A 20,508-nucleotide genomic window follows, 5' to 3' on the forward strand; every position below is an offset into this window, starting at 1 on the left:
TTTGCTTTTCGTCTGGCCTGGCTGACTCACAGAGTAAACAGGAAGTGCCTCGCAGTCTGTGGGCCTGGGATTCCTGGCCTTCCCATGAGGCCCTGCCACTCGCCCTGCCTCCCACAGCTCCCCCTCCCCGTCTTCTCCTGAGCTCCTCCCGGGGAGCGCTGGCCCTCGGCCCCCGGCCCCTGCGGCCCCCCCTTGCGCAGCGTGTGAAACGAGCCGTGGTCACCTGTGGAAGTTCCCAGCGCGCCTGGGGCCACCGACACACGGGACAGCGGGAAAATACAGCTGGGCTTCCAAGCTAAGAAATTGTGCCCGATTGCAACGTGAATGCACTCGACCGCAGAGAAGCAGGAAGAGTTGTGTTACATGCGAACAGGCAGTGACATGCGGGATAGATGTGGAGTTTTCTGCTGGGTACAGTTTTACCTCTGAGACGGGTCTTTGTGGTTGAACAGCATGCTGGGACATATTTCCCTTATTCCCATATTCCAGGACGCAGATGAGCGTGACTAATTCTGGCTGTGATGGTGATCCCCGTCAGAGAGATGCTGGCTCTTCCTGGGCGAGTCCTCTGCTCTGTGGGACCAGGGAGCTGTTCTCTTCCCTGGGAAGGTGTGCTGAGATCCTCCGTTTTTATCTGGAGCAGGTCCCCCTATCCCCCCCCGGGCCCTGCAGCCCTTTCTGATTGAAACGTGCTTTTAAGTGCCCCCCTCCTGCGCAGACGTGTCTCAAGCTGTCACCCCTGCATTTGGCAGGATGCTCCCCTGCTGCTCTGCTGCATCATCGGGACAGGGGCCGTCCGCCTGCATCAGGGGATTGATCCGGCCTGAGGGCTGGGCTGTGTATTGATTTTCAAACTCCCACAAGAAGGTAGCTGACTTCTTCCCACGGTCCAGTCACACCCGCTGGTCACAGGGCGGCGCAGATCTATAGGCAAAGTGCTCGTTTGGTTTTTCTTCTCCAGATCCATGGCTGCCCATTGATTTCCTTTCCTATGACATGAATGCTGGAAATTGCCGCTCACATATGCTGTATATTAGAATTTACGACCGGCATTGACTTCCTGGAGAGCCTGTGCTGATCTTTGCCCCTGTGTGGTGGCCAATTAGAATTTGGGACACAAAGGAGCACAAAGGGATGGCAGAGGCAGGAGTGCAGACCAACATGCCACACACCCCCCCCCACTGAAATTACACGCTTAAATCACGGGTGATCTGATTTAACAGCACAAACGGACCCCCTCGCTTCCGAAAGTCATTCTTCTTTTGTTATACAGTACCTGCAAAATTGGTATCATCTATTGCTCTCTGCCAGCACATTGAAGAGTGTTGACACCCTGTCTCGTGTGCTCTGGGAGAAGTGCTGTCTGCCCACCTGTCTCTCCTCTCACTGTGAGCCCCACAGTCCTACAGGCAGCAGGTACATCTCGTCTGGCCCTATGTGGTGACGCTACAGGCTCCCAAGCAAAAAATAATCCTCAGCTACTGTTGCACAGCACGCACAAGATAAACACCTTTGCCGGATGTGGCCCCACTCAATGAGCCCGGTCGATAATACATCCCTTTTCACCACACCACATATAGACCACATATCTAGACCTGGCTTCTGGTGTCCACCCACCTGAGTAGCTCCAGTGTGGGCTCCACAGCGCCTGACAGGAGAGTTAGTGCTGATAGGGTGAGCAACGAGACCCTCAGTGATGTCACTGCTAGTCCCACAGGCTGGTTGGTCTGGAAGCTGGTGAATAGTCCCACCTTAACTCAGCGGTGTCTGCCGGCGCACCCCACTGCTCTGGGGATCCTGGTCATGACTGGACTCGACCTGCGAGGTCTGGCTCACAGACAAACTCAGTGCAGCCTTCACTTGGGAAGCCAATGCTCTCCATTGCCCAGAGATACCCCAACACACATCAGTAAAGATCCTGCCAGTCTGTTTCTTAGAATGTTGGAATGCTAGACAAGAACGGAATTCAGTCCATGTACACAGGCTGAATGGCCTCTTCTGATTCGTAACCTGTCTTATGTTCTTATATTGTTACTGCTGCCTCAGTTACGTCATACCATTCTCTTTTTGGAAGTGTAACCTGCCCCTTAATTGGTTACATTTCCAGGCTACAGGTGGCTACCCTTGTTTTCTTAATAAATACACAATGGCCAATTAGCTCGGCTGCCAGTTCCATTTGGAATCGCTAGTTGTTTTTTTTGCCCTTTGCCCGCTCGGCTCACAGCACCACCTGCACCCCCTGAGTCTTTCATCATTCAGGACAGTACAAGCTCTGCTGCCACCTACAGGAGGTTTGGTCTAATGGAGGAGGGGCGTGATGATGTCACGCTCCTTCACTGAGAGATGAGTGAGTAGGTGGTGACTATTCCCAAACCTACCACAGGTGGCGCTGTAGCAATTGTACGTCACCACCTGTAGGCTGCCAGTCACAGCATTTACATATGTAGCCACTCGGGAGCCCAGCCCTCTTTAACTGTAAATTACAGGAGCATCTTAGTTCAACTTGTGTTCCACTAAATGTAGAAGAGGTGTCATTGACAAAAAAGCATGCTTCGGCAATCTTCATTTATAGTAAGAATTAACTTTTAATTAACCTCGTTTTGGATATAGAGGAGCTGATATTTCTGAATTGCAGCAGCTTGGTGCCTGTTGCCTTTATTCCAAAACTGTTTTCCATCTAATGGTGACAGTTTAGTTAAAGGTTAAATTGTTTTTTTAAAAAAACATGGTGTTTCTAGAGAAACAAAAGAAACTTTCACATCTGTCCAGCTGCTCCAGTCTACAATACCCATCCCCCCATTGCAACCTCCAGTGCGGAATTTGTGGGATCTTATTTAAAGGAAAATATCTGTGAGAAAGCTGGCGGGGGTGGATGGTTTGTATAGCAGGCTCACTCATTACAGATAGCATGTCAGTGTGCGTGTATGGGCGTGTACTGCTATCAAGCTGCAACCAAACTTCAATAAAACATCCCCACAAAGATAGCACCCTGACGTGCAGTGAGGACGTTCCATCAGTTTAAAGGGCTTTTTGCTTCTCAGCCAGATGGAATCTTCTTTTATCATTAGAACTGTGCGAAGTATTTGTTTTGGTCTGTTTGTGCCTCTGTGTGCAGTTTGGAGCAGTAAGTGAAAACAGCAGAGGACCCAGAGGAGCCCTCGCACATATGAATAGTAGCACGTGTATCTTTGCACTGGTGCCCAGCAGGCAAGGTTATATACTGTATAAGTATTTTACCCAGTGAAAGGTAGAACAGCAATCCTACCTACGATTTCTACCCAGAACCTGCTGGTAAAAGTGCCGATTCCTAAGCACTGCTCCTCGCCGCTGACTCCGTGAGTGTCGCCCTGAGCAAACTCCTCCTCACTTCTTCCTAAGCCTGCGGGTTTCCGTTACGTCACCAGTCTCGGGAGGAACGGAACAATTCAGGTGAGCACTTTTAATGGGGGACTGGTTACCATTAAGTCTTTAAATACCAGTTTTTAATTTTGCTGGACCTTAGTTTGTGATGGAAAGTGCAGTTTTTGTGCTCTAATGAGCAAACCTTGATAATGTAATTGCAATTCTGAAAAGACCGGAGAGGAAGTCTCCTACTTCTGTCAGGCAGAACAACACCACTCCTGTCGTTCGACTCATTACTTTACCTAACCTGAGAGGAGATGCTTAACTAGAGCTGCAAAAAACTGGTTCAGGATGTAGGTTGAATACAGAAGCAACACTGGATTAAACAGAGCAGGGATCTTCATCATATCTTCCAGTTTCAGTAACTGTGATAGACTGAACAGGTAACTTGTAAAGTTAACCAATATAGATCATTTAGGGCTAAAATCCAGGTATTCTTCTGTAGCCCCCAAGTACCAGAAGTCACGTAATTTAACACATTATTTGCTTATCAAGATCTTATGTCTGATTTAGGATGACCTACAAGACTAACTGGAGTAGGGCTCTCCAGGACCAGGGATGGACCAACTGTCAAGGGAATGGTACCAAAGGTCAGCATTCTGGGAAGAAATGTTGAGAGTACCAAGACTAAAGGAATGCTGGGCCCTGCACACCAAAGCAATGGCAGATCATTACTTTCACTCAGTTTCCTCATGTGCTTTACAGGGGGTTGACTCCTGTAGAAGGTGTTTGCTGGTTCCTAAATGTATTTGCAGCAAATAGCCACTAGGGGCCACCCTAGATTACAGTTCAGCTGAAGTTCCAGAATCAGATGAACACTGACCCCTGCACAATTAGCAAGCTGCATTCTCAGGTGGAAGCTCTCTCTTGTTTAGATCAATGAGGACACATCACAGCTGCAATCACTCCAAATCAACTATATGTCAGTCAGTCATACCAGACCTGTCCTTCGGGAGTCACACCACTGGAGTGCAGTATGCAGATTGTACTTGCATTCTGTTCAAGTGTGAAAGTCTCAGCACCTTTGGAGTGCATGCTAATTCTGGAAAGGGTGGGCTGTGGCTTTGTTAAAATTGGAGGGTAGAGGAGAGTGGACCCCTATTGTAGCTAGCCCCGCAGAGAAGGAGTGGGTTTGGAGAGGATAGGCTGCAAGAACAAAACGCCAGTGTGCCTGCTGGGAGAAGGGAGCTGTCGTGAAAGGAGATGGGGAAATTCGTCTTTCAGGATCAGCTATTACAGCTGATGTCTCGACTATTGCTCAGGCCAGGGTCTGATGCAGGAGATGGGACTCTCCTGCAGTGAGGTGTCAAGTCTAGCCTCTGTCAGCACGCTGCTGGGAGCAGAGTGGGTCGGGAGTTTCTCTTGTGCGCAGGTGAGCGTGTTGGGGCTTGCTCACTGCTGGTAGAGGCATCCAGGGCTCTTGGATTCCAGAAGGAAAGATTAGAGAGATTACTTTACCTGCCACACCAAATTCCTTCTGCATGTAGCCTGTTGCATGAAGATCGGGGCTTTTACAGCTACAAACACATGAACCTGTGTCCTGGTACTGACAATGTAACAAGGCTATTCATGACTTCGTGCGCTGTAACAAATTTAACCTGCATGTCAACGATACCTCATGTAAACTGGTTGAAGCTTCAGCCATCCTAGTGGATTCCAGCTGTGGACGTGTGTGTCTTCATAACACAGCAACAGCTTCAAGCCACAGAGATGCTGAGAAAGAAAAAAAAATCTCTCTCCAAAAACTGCACGTCTGTTTTCCCTGAGCAGCTTTTAATAGCACAAGGCCTGTATGTTTTGACAACCAAGATAAACACTCTTGCTGGGGGGCCAGAGAGGTGTTTTCATGTAGATTCCACCTCCCCTCTAGCGGTAGTTTAAATTTCATTCAAGGATCCAGTTTCAGTGTCTCTGAAATCCGCGGATGCAGGACAGCGGGAGACGCGGACTGGAGCGGCTGGAGCTGGGATCCTGGCTGGGCTGGAGTACAGTATCCGCCAGGCTCAGCAGCAGAGGTCCCAGTCCGTGGAGTTTCCCATTCCAGGGGGAATCGCTCCGCATGGCCTTCATCCTTGTGTCCTAGGAGCCCCGGTCACATTTCCTTTCCTCCTTGATTACTGAGGAAAGAACTTTATTAAACATATTCGGCATTTTGAGTTCTCAAGGAGTTGGGTGGAAGTAGAAGCTGCATTTGCCAGCTGCTCGGCTTCAGAGCTGCTTCAGACATACTAGCTTAATGAGCAGGTGTCTGGATTTCATCCCAGGGGTCTCTGGACCCAGGAAGAATGCTTACTGAAGTAGCGCTGGACACAGCGCAATTCTCACCCATGTCTGTACAACATAATTAGCAGCCTGCAAATTAGAATTAGGAGTTCTGTTTTCTAAAATAAAAAGGACTGAGCTAATAAGGTGGCCTAATTTAACAGAAATATTTCAATTAAAGAATCAGCCTGTTCTAGGAGCTCAATGTGTCAATTTCTGCAATAATGAGAAAGTCAGTTGATATCTTCAGGCTGTATTCCTCATTCGCCTTTGTCTTTATTCTTACTTTTTTGCAAGCTGCAGGTAGAAGCGTTTCTCTCCTGAAGCAACAGTGTGCAGGAGGTCCCACACTTTTCCACGTGCCTTTTCTGGCCTCTCTGCCTCTGCCTGCGCTGCTGCCCCCTGCTCAGCCCACAGCCCTGCCCTCTTCTCTTCCAGGCATCTGCGCTGCCTAACTGGCACCCTGGCAGGGCACCGGCCATGTCTCCTGTCAGGGAAGCAGGGTTGTGTCTTGACCCGCATTTCCTATCAGGTAAAAATCTCCCTTTTCGGGTGGATCGTCAGAGGGTGGATCATCAGTGGGTGGATCATCAGTGGGACCCGTGTCTGCCTCAGAGGAACCTGCAGGCCTTGAAGACAGCAGAGGGGGCAGGTGTGCACCAGGGCATCACTTTCCCAGGGTCTGTCCTGTTCTAAAAGAAAGACACGTGGACAGTGAGCTCACTGCCTAGTGGTGCAGAGGTCCACAGGCACCCTGCTTCAATGGGCCTGATCTGTCATCTCCAGGAGCGCTGGATGGTTCTGTCCAGTCTGCCCCTGCTGCCCTAGGGCAGTCAAGCCCCAGCCGCAGGAGGCTTGGGTCTGTGGAGGAGCAGTGCTGGGGAGGGGTGTGGAGTCTCCCTTTGCTGCTCCAGGTGTCTCTGCAGAGAGGGAATGAGCAGGGAGTGGGAGCGGGTTCAGAGCTGAGGAGTTTTCCTTTCCTGACAGTGAGGAGCGGGCATTTGGACTAGGACTAGGTTCGTGAATGGTGTTCTTCTACTGAGTCACCACACCCACAACTCTGAGTGTAAAGATGCAAGTATGTCCTAATTTCTAGGTTAGGGTTGAAGCAGTGTACTGTATATTTGAGTTTGCTGCTGATCTATAAATCAATGCAATGCATTATAGTGCAGGAGTATCACCTCTGAACTGGCGCATGAGTAAATTTCACAAGCAAAAAGGCAAGAAAAGGCAGTTGTAGCATCTGTTCCTCTGTACACTCCTGTGTGCTTTGAGTCGCACAGCGCCCTTTAACACTGAAGAGCTGTTTACTCAAATTCCATTTGTAAATTACAGTCTATAGAGAGATACCGGTTATTTTGAAAATTGCTGGGCGCTTCAGGTGGTTTTTTTTAATAACCAGGGCGTGTACCTACCGTGTTTGTTCACGTACGCTCAGAATTCGGTGAAACGGTTGTGGGGATCGTTAGAAAAAGAGGCACACCACGTGTTTGCTCTGATAAATTCTCTTTATGTTTTGAGAGGGCTTGGGTTGTATTTGCGTGGGGTCGCTCTGGACGTGTTACTCAACAACAGAAGCCACCCTCTGGTCAGGATCATGGAGGGCAGAGGGGATGGTGGCTCAGACGAGGGCTCGGGCAACCACAAAGCCGCGCGTCTCCTTTAAGAGGCTCGGCAGTGTCTGCTAAACGCATCAGGAGCGGCGCAGAGCCGCCCCCCGTGTCTGTGCGAGAGTTACTGTGGCTGAGCGGCTGCAGAGCCCAGGAGCCCCGCTCGCCCAAGCGCGTCCGCGGAGTTCGCGTTTGCCGACGGGAGGAGGGTGTTTGACAGACCCGTTCTAGGATTCACGGGAAAGCGGCATCACCGGGAGCGCCATGCAATGAATCGTAAACAAGGTGAGGGACGCGACGTTTGATTGATTAATCCGTTTTTTTTTATTGAAACTCAGACATCACCGTCCTCCGTCCCCCGGCACAGCTCGGGTCAGTGTGCCCGGCGAGCCCCGTCTCTCGGTGTCGGTGAGTGAGAGAGTTTATCTGGACGGTCGCCCTCATGCTCAGGACGGCGGAGTCCGTGTGTCAGGTCGCCGAGGAGGTAGTTTTGCGTGTCTTCTCCCTCGCAGGTACCGTGTTGTTGTTGTTTTCGCTCGCCACCATTCGCTCGCCAGCGCGCCGTGGTGCTGAAACACGTCCGGGGAGGACGCGCGAAGTGCTCGCATCATCAGCCAGACGCCGCGGTCGTGGGTTTATCACGGTGGTTTGTGTATTCCCGCTGGGGCTGTGGGGTTTATGTTTTAATCCCTTTAGGAGAGAGAGGGTGATCGGACTACCCCCCCCCCCCATCTCTCTCCCAGGTCCTAAAGAGTTGAGGGAGGCGCGCGTCGTGTTAATGAGTTCAGCCTGAAAACGGGTCGGGTTCAGGTCACCCCGAAAAGGGCCTGTTCCCCCGGAACCGAGGTGGGCAGCTCACTAAATTTATCCCGAGACCTGCCAGGTGAATGACTGCTTCGTCATCTGAGAAACGTCTGGAGCTTCGCCGTCCTTTTTTAGCTAATTTTTAAGAAGGAATGAAATACCTTGCATGTTGTTATTGTTGTTGTTATTATTATTGGTGTTGTTGTATGGGAATAGTGGTATACCGTATGCTCCTGGATCACAAAAAATACAACTTTTTTTCCTGTCGTGTCTTCGGATCACGATGATGAGTTTCTTAATTGCCAAAATATTGAATCAATCAGACGCGGCAACATCGTTCAGTGTCGAATCAGTTTGAATTGGTTTAGGTGAATTAAACCCAGCCTTACCTCGTTGACTCGCGGGTGATCTTACGTTTCCCACGCGTGTTAGCGCTATTGGCGTGTTGCAAGCTCGCTTTAGTTTTTCTACGCTGGACCACGATTTGGATCAAGTGTGCCTGGGTCAAACTCACCTTCCTTTTACTGAGATATCACTGTGCTTTGCTACAGAGGGTCCGGCCCCGCCGTGTGTTCCGTTCCGAGCGAGGCTCATGAATGTGCTTGGTTGTGAGGCTCAGGACGTGCTGTGTGCGTGGAGCACCTGTGCGTGGACACCATTATCTGTTCACCTGGTAAGAGCGGTTTAGATAGAAACAAGGCAGCAGCCTTTTAGTAAGGGAGCTGGGAGAGAAAATGGAGGAAGCTCTTTGTTGAATGTCTTCTCCACGGCAGGTCTGCAATCAAGTGTTTTGAAGCCAGAGACTGAGGAAAGGAAAAATTTCAAAGGTCTAATTTAGCAAGAGGCTCAGCGAGGCTAGTTGGGGATAAACACCAGAAGACACAGCGGTCCTCTGGGGTATGGGCTCATAGTTGTGGCTTCGCTCCTCATTCCTTCAGGTGACAATGATGCACCGCAGCCTGTTTTGTGAGGGATATTATCACTAGCACGCCAGCCCGGCACAGCAGAGGGAGGGACTTCGGTTCAGAGCTGTGGTGCTTCCCGCTGGTCGTGTCCTCGGATAAGCAGCCCTCTTTCAGAGGCGTGGTGTGACCACATCCACTGGAGTCTCTCTGGTGTTCCTTCCCCTGTCTTCCCTGAGAGGATGAGGGTGAAGAAGAGTGTGCTCCTGCAGGGAAACAGATTGTATTTCTTTATCCTCAGTCTTTCTGATACTGTTTGCGTTTCAGTATCAAGCATGGCCAACCCTTATTCCAGACCACTGTGATACAGTAGGCTCGGTAAATCACCCTTCAGTCTGTCCATCCGTCTCCCACACCCACACACACTCACACCATGGCCAATTTTTCCCAGAAGCCAGTTAACCTACAGTACCAGTATGTCTGTGGGACTGTGGGAGGCAACCAGAGCACCTGGAGGGAACCCACATGAACACAGGGCGAACATACAGTACTGTACTGTCACAGCCTCACACAATCAGACACGAGCCTCCTCTAATCTCTGCAAACGCAGAAGCATTCATTAATCACCCAGTCAGTCACCACCACACCAGAGTACTTAAGGACTCTTTCTCAACATCCCAGTGCTCAGTGTTGGGTTTCCTGGAACACTGGAGCTCCTTGCTTAAGAGTTTCCTTGTTACCTGTCTGCTGTTTGCTTCCTGAACCTCATGTGTTTACATCGACTGCTCGCTTTTGTATAAGTACACCCGGTTTTCACTAAAACCTGTTCTGCATAGGGTTGACAGCACAGGGTCCAGCTTTCATTTTGGCTGTCGTAACACATACAAACTCCACACAGATAGTTAATCATACACATCTATTATAAGGTGCCATTAGTGTGGTAATGGACTTATACCGTGACTTTATTTACACATACTGCAGCTGCTCTCCAGTACACACCAGAGCCTTGGGGAATGTGGACTGTTTACAAAGGTCAGCTGAGAAAAACTGTGTTCTCAGCTCGCTGCACAAGTCTGTCTATAGAAGTGATCAGAAAAAAGACAACTTTTCTTATGACACACGTCAGGACAGAGTGCATGTCCCTAATCAGATGATGTGTGATTGAGGACGCAGTGAAGGTGCGGAGTTCTTGGTGTCATGGAAATAAAATTAGAGAAATGTATGTCAAAGCTTTGTTTCTGAAATTGTCAGAAAGAAAGGAGAAACTCTCTCGGTTGTGATTGCTCTGGAACATCGTTCAGCTAAACAAAGCTGACGTTTGTTGTGTGCTCATTCTTAGTCACAGCCTTAGCTGAAGACAGTCCGAAGACATGATATTTAAGTTCATTTGTATCTCTATATAATCCATTTATGTTAAAATACTTATTTCATATATCTGTTTATAGTTTATATTGAAATATTAACTTGTTACATATTCCATATGCAAACTTTTTAATTTTGTATTTCTAATAACTCATTGCATTGCATTGTGATTGTCTTGTATTTTAATATTATTGATTATATTTAATACTCACTAGTTTATAAGGGTCAGTTTAACTGTTTATATGTAGCAATACAGAGCATTACGTTCTCATGTAAAGAGTGGCTTTGAAGACCTCTGAGCCCTCCAGTTTTTAACTCCATCTGTGATTTAATTCTAGGAATACAAAATCAGATTACCGGGTTTTCTTTAAGTGTTAATCGGTTCTGAATTGCAAGTGCCTGTAAAGCCCTCCAGGCTCCCATTGCTCCACCCCGTCACGCGTTTTTAAATGCAGGATATCTGAGTGTACAGTGTGCCTGATGCACAGCCCCGTCGACGCCTCCTTGAGTGAGTCAGGCTCTGAGGACAGGCAGCGGAGAAGCACAGGCTCAGTGGATCTCTGCTGGGTGAGGTCTCCTGTGCACAGCTCACCTGCAGTACAGCCCACAATCTGAGCTCAGGTCTCTGCAGTGTAGCGCCCTCTCCACAGTCCCAGATGCACAGATGAGCTGTATGTGCTAAAACTGTTATAAAACAGATGAGCCGCAGCTGAATCTTTGATTTAATTCAGGCATAACCCAAGTTTAACACAGTCGATTGCCATGTTGTGACCTTTTCTTGCTGTCTTAGCATGCTGAAAGCATGCTCATCTTTGCGCAGAAGAGACTTAAACTGAAGAATCACTGTAGGTACCCTTGGAGCTGTGGTTGGTTTGTCACAGAGCACAATGTAGTCTGTGGATCACCATGGATAAATGCACTAGCAGCCCTGTAGTTTATATAATGCGTTACTCTGCCTAATTGTGCTTCACTACCTGCCCTTGTCCCCCCAATTGTCACTTTACTTCGTTTTGCCACAGTACGTCACAGTAAATGTCTATAAGAGAGGTTTTACTGATTCAGCCTGAAGCAGGAAATCATAGCAAAGGAGCTTCTTTGATAAGTCAGTCATGTGCTGCTTCCCCAGCACTCAGAGGGAAAAGAACCACTGATTGTAAAATTTAGCAGAAGCTCTCAGACTGGTTTCACAATGAACACGGATCGCAGCGCTTTGACTGTGTAGGCAGCATGAGTCAACTCTCAACTCATGCTTTAACCCAAATGTGCCAGGAAGTTTTTGTTTGTAGAGAAACAGGATGTTTCTGTTGAGTATCTCTTGGGAGGGGGTAGCGGCCGGGGGGATGCTTGCGAGAAGATCAGTCAGCCACTCGAGGAAGCATTTTATCTCAATGCCAATAAAGTAAAATTAGAGGGAAATAAAGACCGAAAACAAACTGTTTTTATCTGATTAGTCAGGATTAATCTTCATAGGACTGCTGACTATGGTACCACAGCCATTTATATAATTACATGAGTAATATGAGATGCAGCTTGGTGGCTGAGTGTTCCTTTTATACTAGGAGGCTGGGTGGTTCAATGATTAAGGTAAAGGTCTTGTCACCAGGAGATTCAGATTACAGATCAGCTGTGCCACTATCAGCAAATTTCTGGCTTGTCTTTGCGCAGAAGAAACCTTGTAGGTACCTCAGGAGCTGTGGTTGGTTATCCTTAGAGCACAATGTAGTCTGTGGATAAATGCATTTGCCAATAGCTGATTTGTAGCTGATTTTTAGCCTTGCTGTTAATAGCAAGGCTAAAAATGGACAACAGTGATGCGTGGTCTTCCATAGCTCTGCACTTGCATAATGATTTGCTAGAATTAAAGCATCTGACAGTTTGTAAAAAGACACAGGTAACGGGACACGCTTGGGTAAGAATGATTAAATAGTGATCGATGGGTGAGATTCTGGGATCAATTAGCTGGTTAACATGCCTTAATGATTCTCGTGTTCTGGCATTCTTTAAACATACCACTGAGGCCCTGCTCAGACCCTGCTGAGTCTATGTAAAGCAGGGCAGCACAATGGTTGGCATTACAGCCTACAGCCCTTGGGGCCCTGGGCTCAATTTCGGACCTGGGGCGCTGTCTGGGTGGAGTCTGCACGTTCTCCCTGTGTTCACATGGGTTTCCTCCAGGTGCTCTGGTTTCCTCCCACAGTGCCTGGACATACTGGTATGTTAATTGGCTCCTGGGAAAATGGAGGAACTGGCGTCCTGTCCAGGGTGTATCCTGCCTTGCGCCCATTGCGTGCTATGAGAGGCTGCAGTTCCCTCCAGTGGACTAAGAGGTGACGATATGATGTGAAGTGGTTTAGTGTATTGTGCAGTAATAGCCTAACCATTAGGCACAGAGAAGGGAAAACTCAAAAGTTTATAAAATAAAATGAATTATTTATAATGATACAAATTTGTATAAAATGAATTTCTGGGCGGTCGAAGGTTGCAGATGAGAGGAAGCCATTTGGCTGATCTGCTCTGGTCAGAATTTATAATTTAATGTGTGGAAGGATCTCATCCAGCTGCTTCTTGAAGGAAGTGAAAGGATCAATTTCAGCCACATGGCTGGGTACCTTGTTCCACACTCCCCCACTGGCATCCTGTTCTGACATTTAACTGGGATCTTACTTCTGCATAGATTCCACTTATTTCCCCTGGTTCGTGTTTCACTGTTCATCCTGGAGAAGTCCGAGCGCTGACTTGCATCCCGAATGCCTGTACCGGGTCCTCTCGCAGTCCTCTGTGGTCAAGCCTCAGTTGGTTCCTTCAGCCTCCAGTGTAGGGCATTCCCTGAAGACCCAGAACGTACCTGATAGCTCTTCTCTGGATTGGTGCCATAGCAGAAATATCTTTTTAGTAGCGTGGTGACCCGGGTTTTTCACAGTGTTCTTAATGAGGCTCATCTAATTCATTGCTCAGTTTTCCCATCCCCCTGATTTGAGAGCTCTGCACAGTGAGGTGCTGTTTGACTGACAGTTCTCTATCCTCGTGAGCCATGACGGGCGAGCTTGTGTGCACTCTGCTGGGGTAGTGTGTGAAAGCAGATGTGCTGTGGGAGTGGGAACGAAATATCCCAGTCCGACGAGAGAAATGCTACCCTTCCCAATGTTTACTATGGAAAATCAAGGGGATATCATTCGCTACAGCAGCAAAGTTTGATACCTTACTATCAGAGAAAGAGGAAACCGATCATAAAATAGGATGGGCTTCAGTACTCGTGTTTGGAGGGTCCTGGTGGGCCCAGTTCACCCGTGGGCACACACCTGCTGTAACCTTGAGCAAAGATTTTTACCCCGACTGCTCCACCTGCATGAGAACGATGGGTAAATCTGACCTCCAGGGGGCAGGCTGGATAAAATTAATAATAACACAGTAGAACCATACAGGTTCCCAGGATGAGGCTTTGTAGGGTGAGACCTTGTGCGTCTGTGTGGGTAGAATCGAGCCGGAGGCTGTGAGCGAGCGAGTCAGTCCAGTTTACTTCTCTTTCCAGCGGATATTTCCTGTCTTTAAATAATGTGGCAGCCCAGCGCACACATGACTGCCTCACAAGCTAATCTTAGAAAGTATGACTGTACACAGGTCCCCTGGGTGGTCGCGGGCGATTAGCAGTCAGCTTTCTGCTTTTTTTTTTCTTTGCAAGTACAGGGTTGTTAGTTGCCACTCATTTCCAGATAATCTACGCTTGGCAGGTCCTGGAATCACCTTTCCGCCTTCCCTGCTCTGCCAGGACTGGTCCAGCTGAGAGCTGCTTCCCTCTGGGCCTCTTCTGCTTCGCACTGATTGGACATTTGTCCGCAGCGCCTCTTGTAGTAGTGTCTGGGGCTTAGCTGACTCTGTCTCCGCTCCCGGTTTTTAAAGGGAAAGCTTGTAGCTAAGATTCAAGGACAGAGGAACCCAGTGGGTTTGTTTTCGGTACCTTGTCGCTTGCTCTTTTGTGGAGAAGAAAGAAGAATTTGGGAATAATCCCATCTCCTAAGCCTGGATGTGTTCATTCTTCTGATCTGATTTATCTAAGTATATATTTTAGGCAAACATGGGGCTTGAGTAATTGGTACAGGTGTAGCAGCCTGGGAAGAAGTGTAAGAATATACCTCCTCTTCTGCATGTAGAAGGACCAGGTCAGCGTCTGGAGGGTTTTCAGAGAGAAATGCATTAGAATAAAACCCTGAGTCAGTTCTGAAGCAATCAGACGGTCTACAGATACCCAGTTTAATGGGGCACTGTGTCCCCTTCATATAGGGGCCGTCTATGCAGGCAGTGTTAACTGCTTTAGACGGCTGAAATAGCTTTATAGGGAAGACGCTGCAGCACCTTCAGCTATATCCAGGCTTTGCCAGTGAAACATGGATGACAAATAACTCACTGCTGGCTTGTCACAACAGGGAGATTCATCACAAAGGGCCAGTCAGAGTTTAGACCAAATTTGCATGCCAGGGACAGGGTTACTCATCTGCATTCCAGTGCCCAAGTTGACAACTGATGCAGTGGGAGTTGGGGGGGGTGGGGGTTTGATCTGCTACCACCTGCAGGGTCCTGGGTGAATTGACCCATCCATCCATTTTCCAACTGCTTCATCCAATTGCAAGCTGTGGCCAAAAAAACAACCCAAAGACTTAAGCAGCCATATGTTCATCAGGCCAGGAGAGCAATACCAGTGGTTCTGTTCCTTCGTGAGCCCGGAGGTCCTGACCCGTGGTTCTGTTCCTTCGTGAGCCCGGAGGTCCTGACCTGTGGTTCTGTTCCTTCGTGAGCCCGGAGGTCCTGACCTGTGGTTCTTGCTATTGGTCTTCCTGAGTGCTTCTGATGAAAACGAGCTGCATAAAGGGAAATTGAAACGACCTCTTCCTTAGCCTGGCCTGTGGGTGTTGTCCCATGCCTTACTGAAAGCATCAGCAGGAATACCTGCTGACTATAATGCATAGGTTTCAGGATCCCTAGACAGGACAATCGTCATCTGATCAAAACTCAGTGGGAAAAGTAAATCAGCCTGATTACTGACTGTCTGCTTACAGGTGTAAGGATTATGCTCACGTTCTGGCCCTCTGGTGCCGGCTTCAGTCTTTTCTTCCCTACTTTATGACTCGTGTGTGATGCAATATTGAAAAGCTTTTCTTGTCTTCATGTCAATAAATGCCTCTAAATAACTCCTGAGAGAGGCCCACATCCTCTTTTGTTCTGCGAATGGGCTGCACCCGCAGTTTGTGTTGTGAAATCCTTTTTTTCCGCTGAAACCGTGGAAAACAAAGCCAGTGTCATACGTGCGCCAGCAACGGCCCTCATCGCTCACCCTGACCTTCCTGATCCGGGAGTTTTGACATTGCTTCATCGGCCGTGTCGTTTTTACCGTTTCTCTTCCTTCGGGATCGGACATCTTGGAGGGCAGACTCGAGCCACTGGCCACAGGCTGGCTCTGTCTCAGCACTGCTTTGGTCCTTCATGTTGCAGGACCTGAGGTCAGTAGGATGAGTCGCATTAGACAGTGCTGTCCTCTGAGTGAGGAAGGACACATGCTGGCCAGCCATCAGCTCTTGCTGTGATGTTTGACTTGACTGACACGGTCACCCTTGCCAGCACTGCCGTGGTAGTGTAGGTCATGGCGTCAGTGAGGGAATCGTGTTCACACATGGCTGCAAGGGCAGTGAGACTCATTCGTCCAGTGGAAAAACCCAGGAGGACACAGGAAAGCACGCGGACCTACTGGGAAACAATGCAAATGCATCAAAATCTCCATATTCTCAAGTTCTACATTTGCAGTTTTGCCTATTCATGCACAATTATTAGTGAGTAGTTTTTCCGCATTCATGGACTGACCTCGCCTGTTTGCGGACGCCCACTTGTGCTTCTTAATCTCGCAGGTCTAGCTCACCCGTAAAGGCATGACTTGGTTCACAGAGATCAGCGTTTACAGAGCAGTGTCAGATATCATGGCTTTTGCTTCAGTTATTCAGTTTCTGTCAGGTGTTTGTTGTTATGAGGGTAATGCCCTCTAAGATGTTAAATAACAGATGGTCATTTCAGCGGTCTATTTGCCTGACAAACTGCAGGAGCAGGAGAGTGAGGTGGCTGGGCATAAAGGGAGTCGGGATACTGCTGTCTCTCCATCCTCACCCCTCCTCAGGGAACACCTCAATAAACCTACAGTACTTCAATGTCCAGGCTCCACTTTTACAGTAAGTGCAGTGCTGTACACTTCATTTACTGTAATCTCTGTTATTACTGTGCTGTAATTAACTTTATTACAGGACAGTAGTGCTGCATTTACAATAGTAATAAAAACAAGATGTAAAGTGAAGAAACTTTGCTCTGCTAAGAATTAAAACAAACTAATACACGGTAAGATGTATTATCATAACAGTGATCAAATTTACTTGTTTGCATGTGTAATATCTTGAATTCTAGGAAAACTTTGTATTAAGTTTACAGTACTGATTTTCATTAAAAAGGCTAACTACTAATAAATATTAAACATATTTTGAGAATCTCCATATGAACATTGTAACCACATTTTAGCATCTGAGAACGCTTTGTCTTGCACTCTGGCTGTTGTTGAGCAAGAGCAATACTGTCAATTTGAACTAAACTGGAGTGGTGTTGTGCAAGCCATCAGTCTGTCAGACTGGAATCAGTGTATGTGTCATTATCAAGTGCACTTCCTAAAAAACACTCTTGCAGCACTTAAACCAGTGTCTTCACACTCACACAATGACGTTTTCTGCTGATCAGAAATAGCACTTTGTAAAAAAAAGGCTGATGGCACTGTTGTACTTCTATTCTTGTGGTTTTGTTTTGTGTGATTTACCTCTCTTCCTTTTTTGACTCATTTGGCCTTTCCTTTGTGGAACTGTCAAGACCTGTCTAGGAAAAGAAGATAAAAATAACTCCTCTTAGTTTTACAACTTTTAGTACAGTACTGGTTTGTGGAGGGGGTGGCACAGTGGAGCTGTGGCCAGCATTGCTGCACTGGAGTTCAGTCCCTAGACTGCTGTCTGTGTGGAGTCTGCATGTTCTCCCTGTGCTCACATAGGTTTCCTCCAGGCGCTCCTATTTCCTCCCACAGTACGAAGACATGATGGTAGGCTAATTGGCTTCTGAGAAAATTGTCCCTGGTGAGTGTGTGTGTGTGTGTGTGTGTGTGTGTGTGTGTGTGTGTTCGTCTGCACCACGATGGACTGGCGTCCCGTCCAGGGTGTATCCTGCCTTGCGCCCCTCGCTCCCCTGCAGTGCCGGTAAGAGGGATGAAAGAGCCGTTTGTGTAGTGGAGGGAGCTGTCCCAGCATGCCCAGGATGAAAAGGATGCGTGAGGAGGCACAGAGGGAGGGAAGGAACGAGACCCGATCGCTGGCCTCTGGCTGCAGCTCTCTCGCACACACGCTGCCCTGCACCCCTGCAGGTGAGGGGGGCGGGGAGCTGGGAGTGCACCCCCGGACAGATGATCATACTCCTCAGGTCCTACTGCAGTCCCCCTGCCTGTTCTCTTCTCAGCAGGAGAACGTCCCAGCCGAGGATGTGCTTTTGTCTCCCTTTTGCAGGCGCAGGCATGTTTTAGGCTCCCAGGGGTCAGTATCCTCGTCTTCTGTTATCATAGGTATCCTTTTTCCAAGCATATGCCTTCTGATCAGTGCTTCTGATTGGAAAAGTAATTAGCTTTTCGTTTTGCCAGTGGGTAAAGAGACCTGGGATTGTCATGGCACCCCTGATGCTCAGCTTTATCCTCCAATCATTCTTCTGTTCCTTCGATGTCACCCCCATGGTGAAATCCCATGATGCCTTGTTCCTTCGATGTCACCCCTGTGGTGAAACCCCATGATGCCCCAGGGCATGGACCTGCATGCCTGGCCCTAGGTCAACACATAATTGAAATAGTACTTTGTAATGTTCCAATGTGAGGTGTGTCAAAAAATCATTTCAAAGTGCCTGTTGATCTAAATGTTCACAAATCTGATGTTTCAGCTCTACAAGTGAAAGGTTAATGATGTTTGTTGGTGATGTTTTGTTCTGACGTTGTGTGTTTATTTAGGGCGCTATCATGTGTGTTATGGGCGGAATGTCATCTCTTATCTTTCTTGGAGACACACTGAGAGAAACTGGCAGGGTGATGTCAGAGATGTCAGGTTGTGATAGGAAGAGTGTGAAATGAGAGAGAAACAGAAAGCAAGAGATAACCAGGGACCTGCAATCACAAGAGCACTGATATCAGAGCAGATTCCAGTCTGTGTTATGAATGGGTACACAACAGATCACTGGGGAAACAAAACTGAACTGGACAACCTTGGAAGGAATTGTTTGTACTTCTGAAGAACAGACTTGCACGTAGCCTAAATGACAGGGTAACAAGCTTTGTTGTTTTAGAAAATGACGAAAAAAATTTGCATGGAAGAATAGCGAGGAGTGGTGTGGCGAGAGATGATTTTGGCCTGAGCTCAGCGGTGCGCGTGCGCACACTCTGACACCCTCGAAGAGTTTGCTCCTTTTTTGTCTGGCTCACTAGCCTTTCATGTGTGGAGCTGTCTTCAGATTCCAGCTGCTTCCCTGCTTCCTTTTGCTTGGCAAAAAAAACTGTTTCATTGTCGATGTTAACTGGCCATAAATGAGCAATCGTCTGATTTGGCCTCCTCCCAGCTCAGGAGATGAATTGGATCGCTTTAATATTTATTGGAAAGCTCTCAAGCTATGCACATCCGTCTCTTTCTCTTTGCTCGTCGCTGTCTTTTTCAGAAAGCCTCTCTCTGAGGATCCATATAATTGTGTGTCAGATTAGACGCTGGTGAGATTCCTTGGATCGTGATGTATCTCTTCGCGTGTTTGGAGTAATCCCTTTTCACTGAGTGATGACAATAATAACACATTCTAATTGGAATAATCTTACTTCATACAGATTCTTTTCATAGCAGCATTTAGCATTACAGCACAACACAAAAGAAATAACTAAGAAGGTAAAATGCTGCAATTAAAAAACAGTTGGGGGATATACTGTACTGTATCAGAGCTTTTATCTGAATGAGAGTGTGCTGGTTTGATTCTCTCGTACCACAAAAACACATTTTAGAAGACCCCAGAGAACTTAGACTCTCTGATGGTCTCTTGGAGTGGATTTGCAAAACCTTGAGGAATTATTGTATTTTTATTCTCATACTGTAAGTAGCTTCTTCAACTTCAGTGTTTGCAATTGTATCTGTGGTTTAGATTTTTGCTACCTGCATGTAATAATTTGCACTTGTCTAAAAGTCTTCAGAAAAGAAGAGCTCTCCTCTTCATATAGAATTTTTATTCTACAACCCCAGTGATTATAAACCCTGTAGACATAGAGTATTCAAAGAAAAGTGTGGATTTCACTTGCTCAGGTACTTGCAAAGCTAAAAGAAAAATGGAAACTGAAAGAATATTAATATAGATATTAAACCAAGAACAGCACAATGGTGCAGTAGTTAACATTGCACCCAGGTGGTGCCTGGGTTCAACTCCAGACCTGGGGTGCTATCTGTTTGTGTCCTACCCCTGTTCATGTGGGTTTCCTCTGGGTGCTCTGGTTTCCTCCCACAGTTCAAAGACATTCTGTACTGGTAGATTAGTCCTGTTGTGTTTCTATCAAAGTATGCCCTGCGATGGATTGGCATCCAGTCCAGGCCGTATCCTGCCCTGTGCCTGTTGCTTGCTGGTGTGGGCCCTGAACTGGATAAAGCGGTTGGAAAATGCAACTGTGTTCGTCCTCAGAACTGGGGGGGTTTGAAAAGCCTCTCCTTTGGCAGTCTGTGCGCAGCCTTTGGCCGGAGCAGGAGCTGCTCTGGGGCAGGTTTCCAATCGGAGGCGTTTGCAGTCGGATTCTGTTAGATACCCTGGGTGTTGACATGGAGGTGAGCCATTGCTGAATCCGCAGTGAATGTGACAGGACTTCCCTTGAGCCCCTCCCAGCTCCGGGGAGGGCGCTGACACCATTGTGCTGGCTCACCCAGGCCCATCACATGCAGCGCTGTGTGTGGCTGTTTCTCAGTGCTCGTCTGTGGATAAGGTAGCAGGTAGGTATCGTCTACAATACCACAGAAGGCGCTTCTCATTCATCGTTAGATGTGGCTTAGTTGCCGCAGAGTAAATTAAAAAGATCAGAACCAGATGCTTCCAACTCAGTTCCC

General features: G+C 47.8%; 1 protein-coding gene across 3 annotated transcripts in view; it reads left to right on the forward strand.

Moving 5' to 3' along the window:
• The first annotated feature begins 3,886 nt into the window (after positions 1–3,886).
• sh2b2 (SH2B adaptor protein 2) overlaps positions 3,887–20,508 on the forward strand; it is a 32,622-nt gene continuing 16,000 nt past the window's right edge. Inside the window, exon 1 of one of the 3 annotated variants that reach the window (XM_088615814.1) lies at positions 3,887–3,992. In XM_088615814.1, coding sequence (XP_088471940.1) covers positions 3,961–3,992 — 32 coding nt within the window. In that variant the 5' untranslated portion in view covers positions 3,887–3,960. Of the gene's footprint in view, positions 3,993–7,080; positions 7,560–15,039; positions 16,552–20,508 lie in introns of those variants that run through there. The other 2 variants (XM_088615815.1, XM_088615813.1) reach the window with 2 other exon arrangements.

Source organism: Lepisosteus platostomus, chromosome 22, assembly GCF_059453375.1.
Source record: "Lepisosteus platostomus isolate fLepPlt1 chromosome 22, fLepPlt1.hap1, whole genome shotgun sequence".
NCBI lineage: Eukaryota > Metazoa > Chordata > Actinopteri > Semionotiformes > Lepisosteidae > Lepisosteus > Lepisosteus platostomus.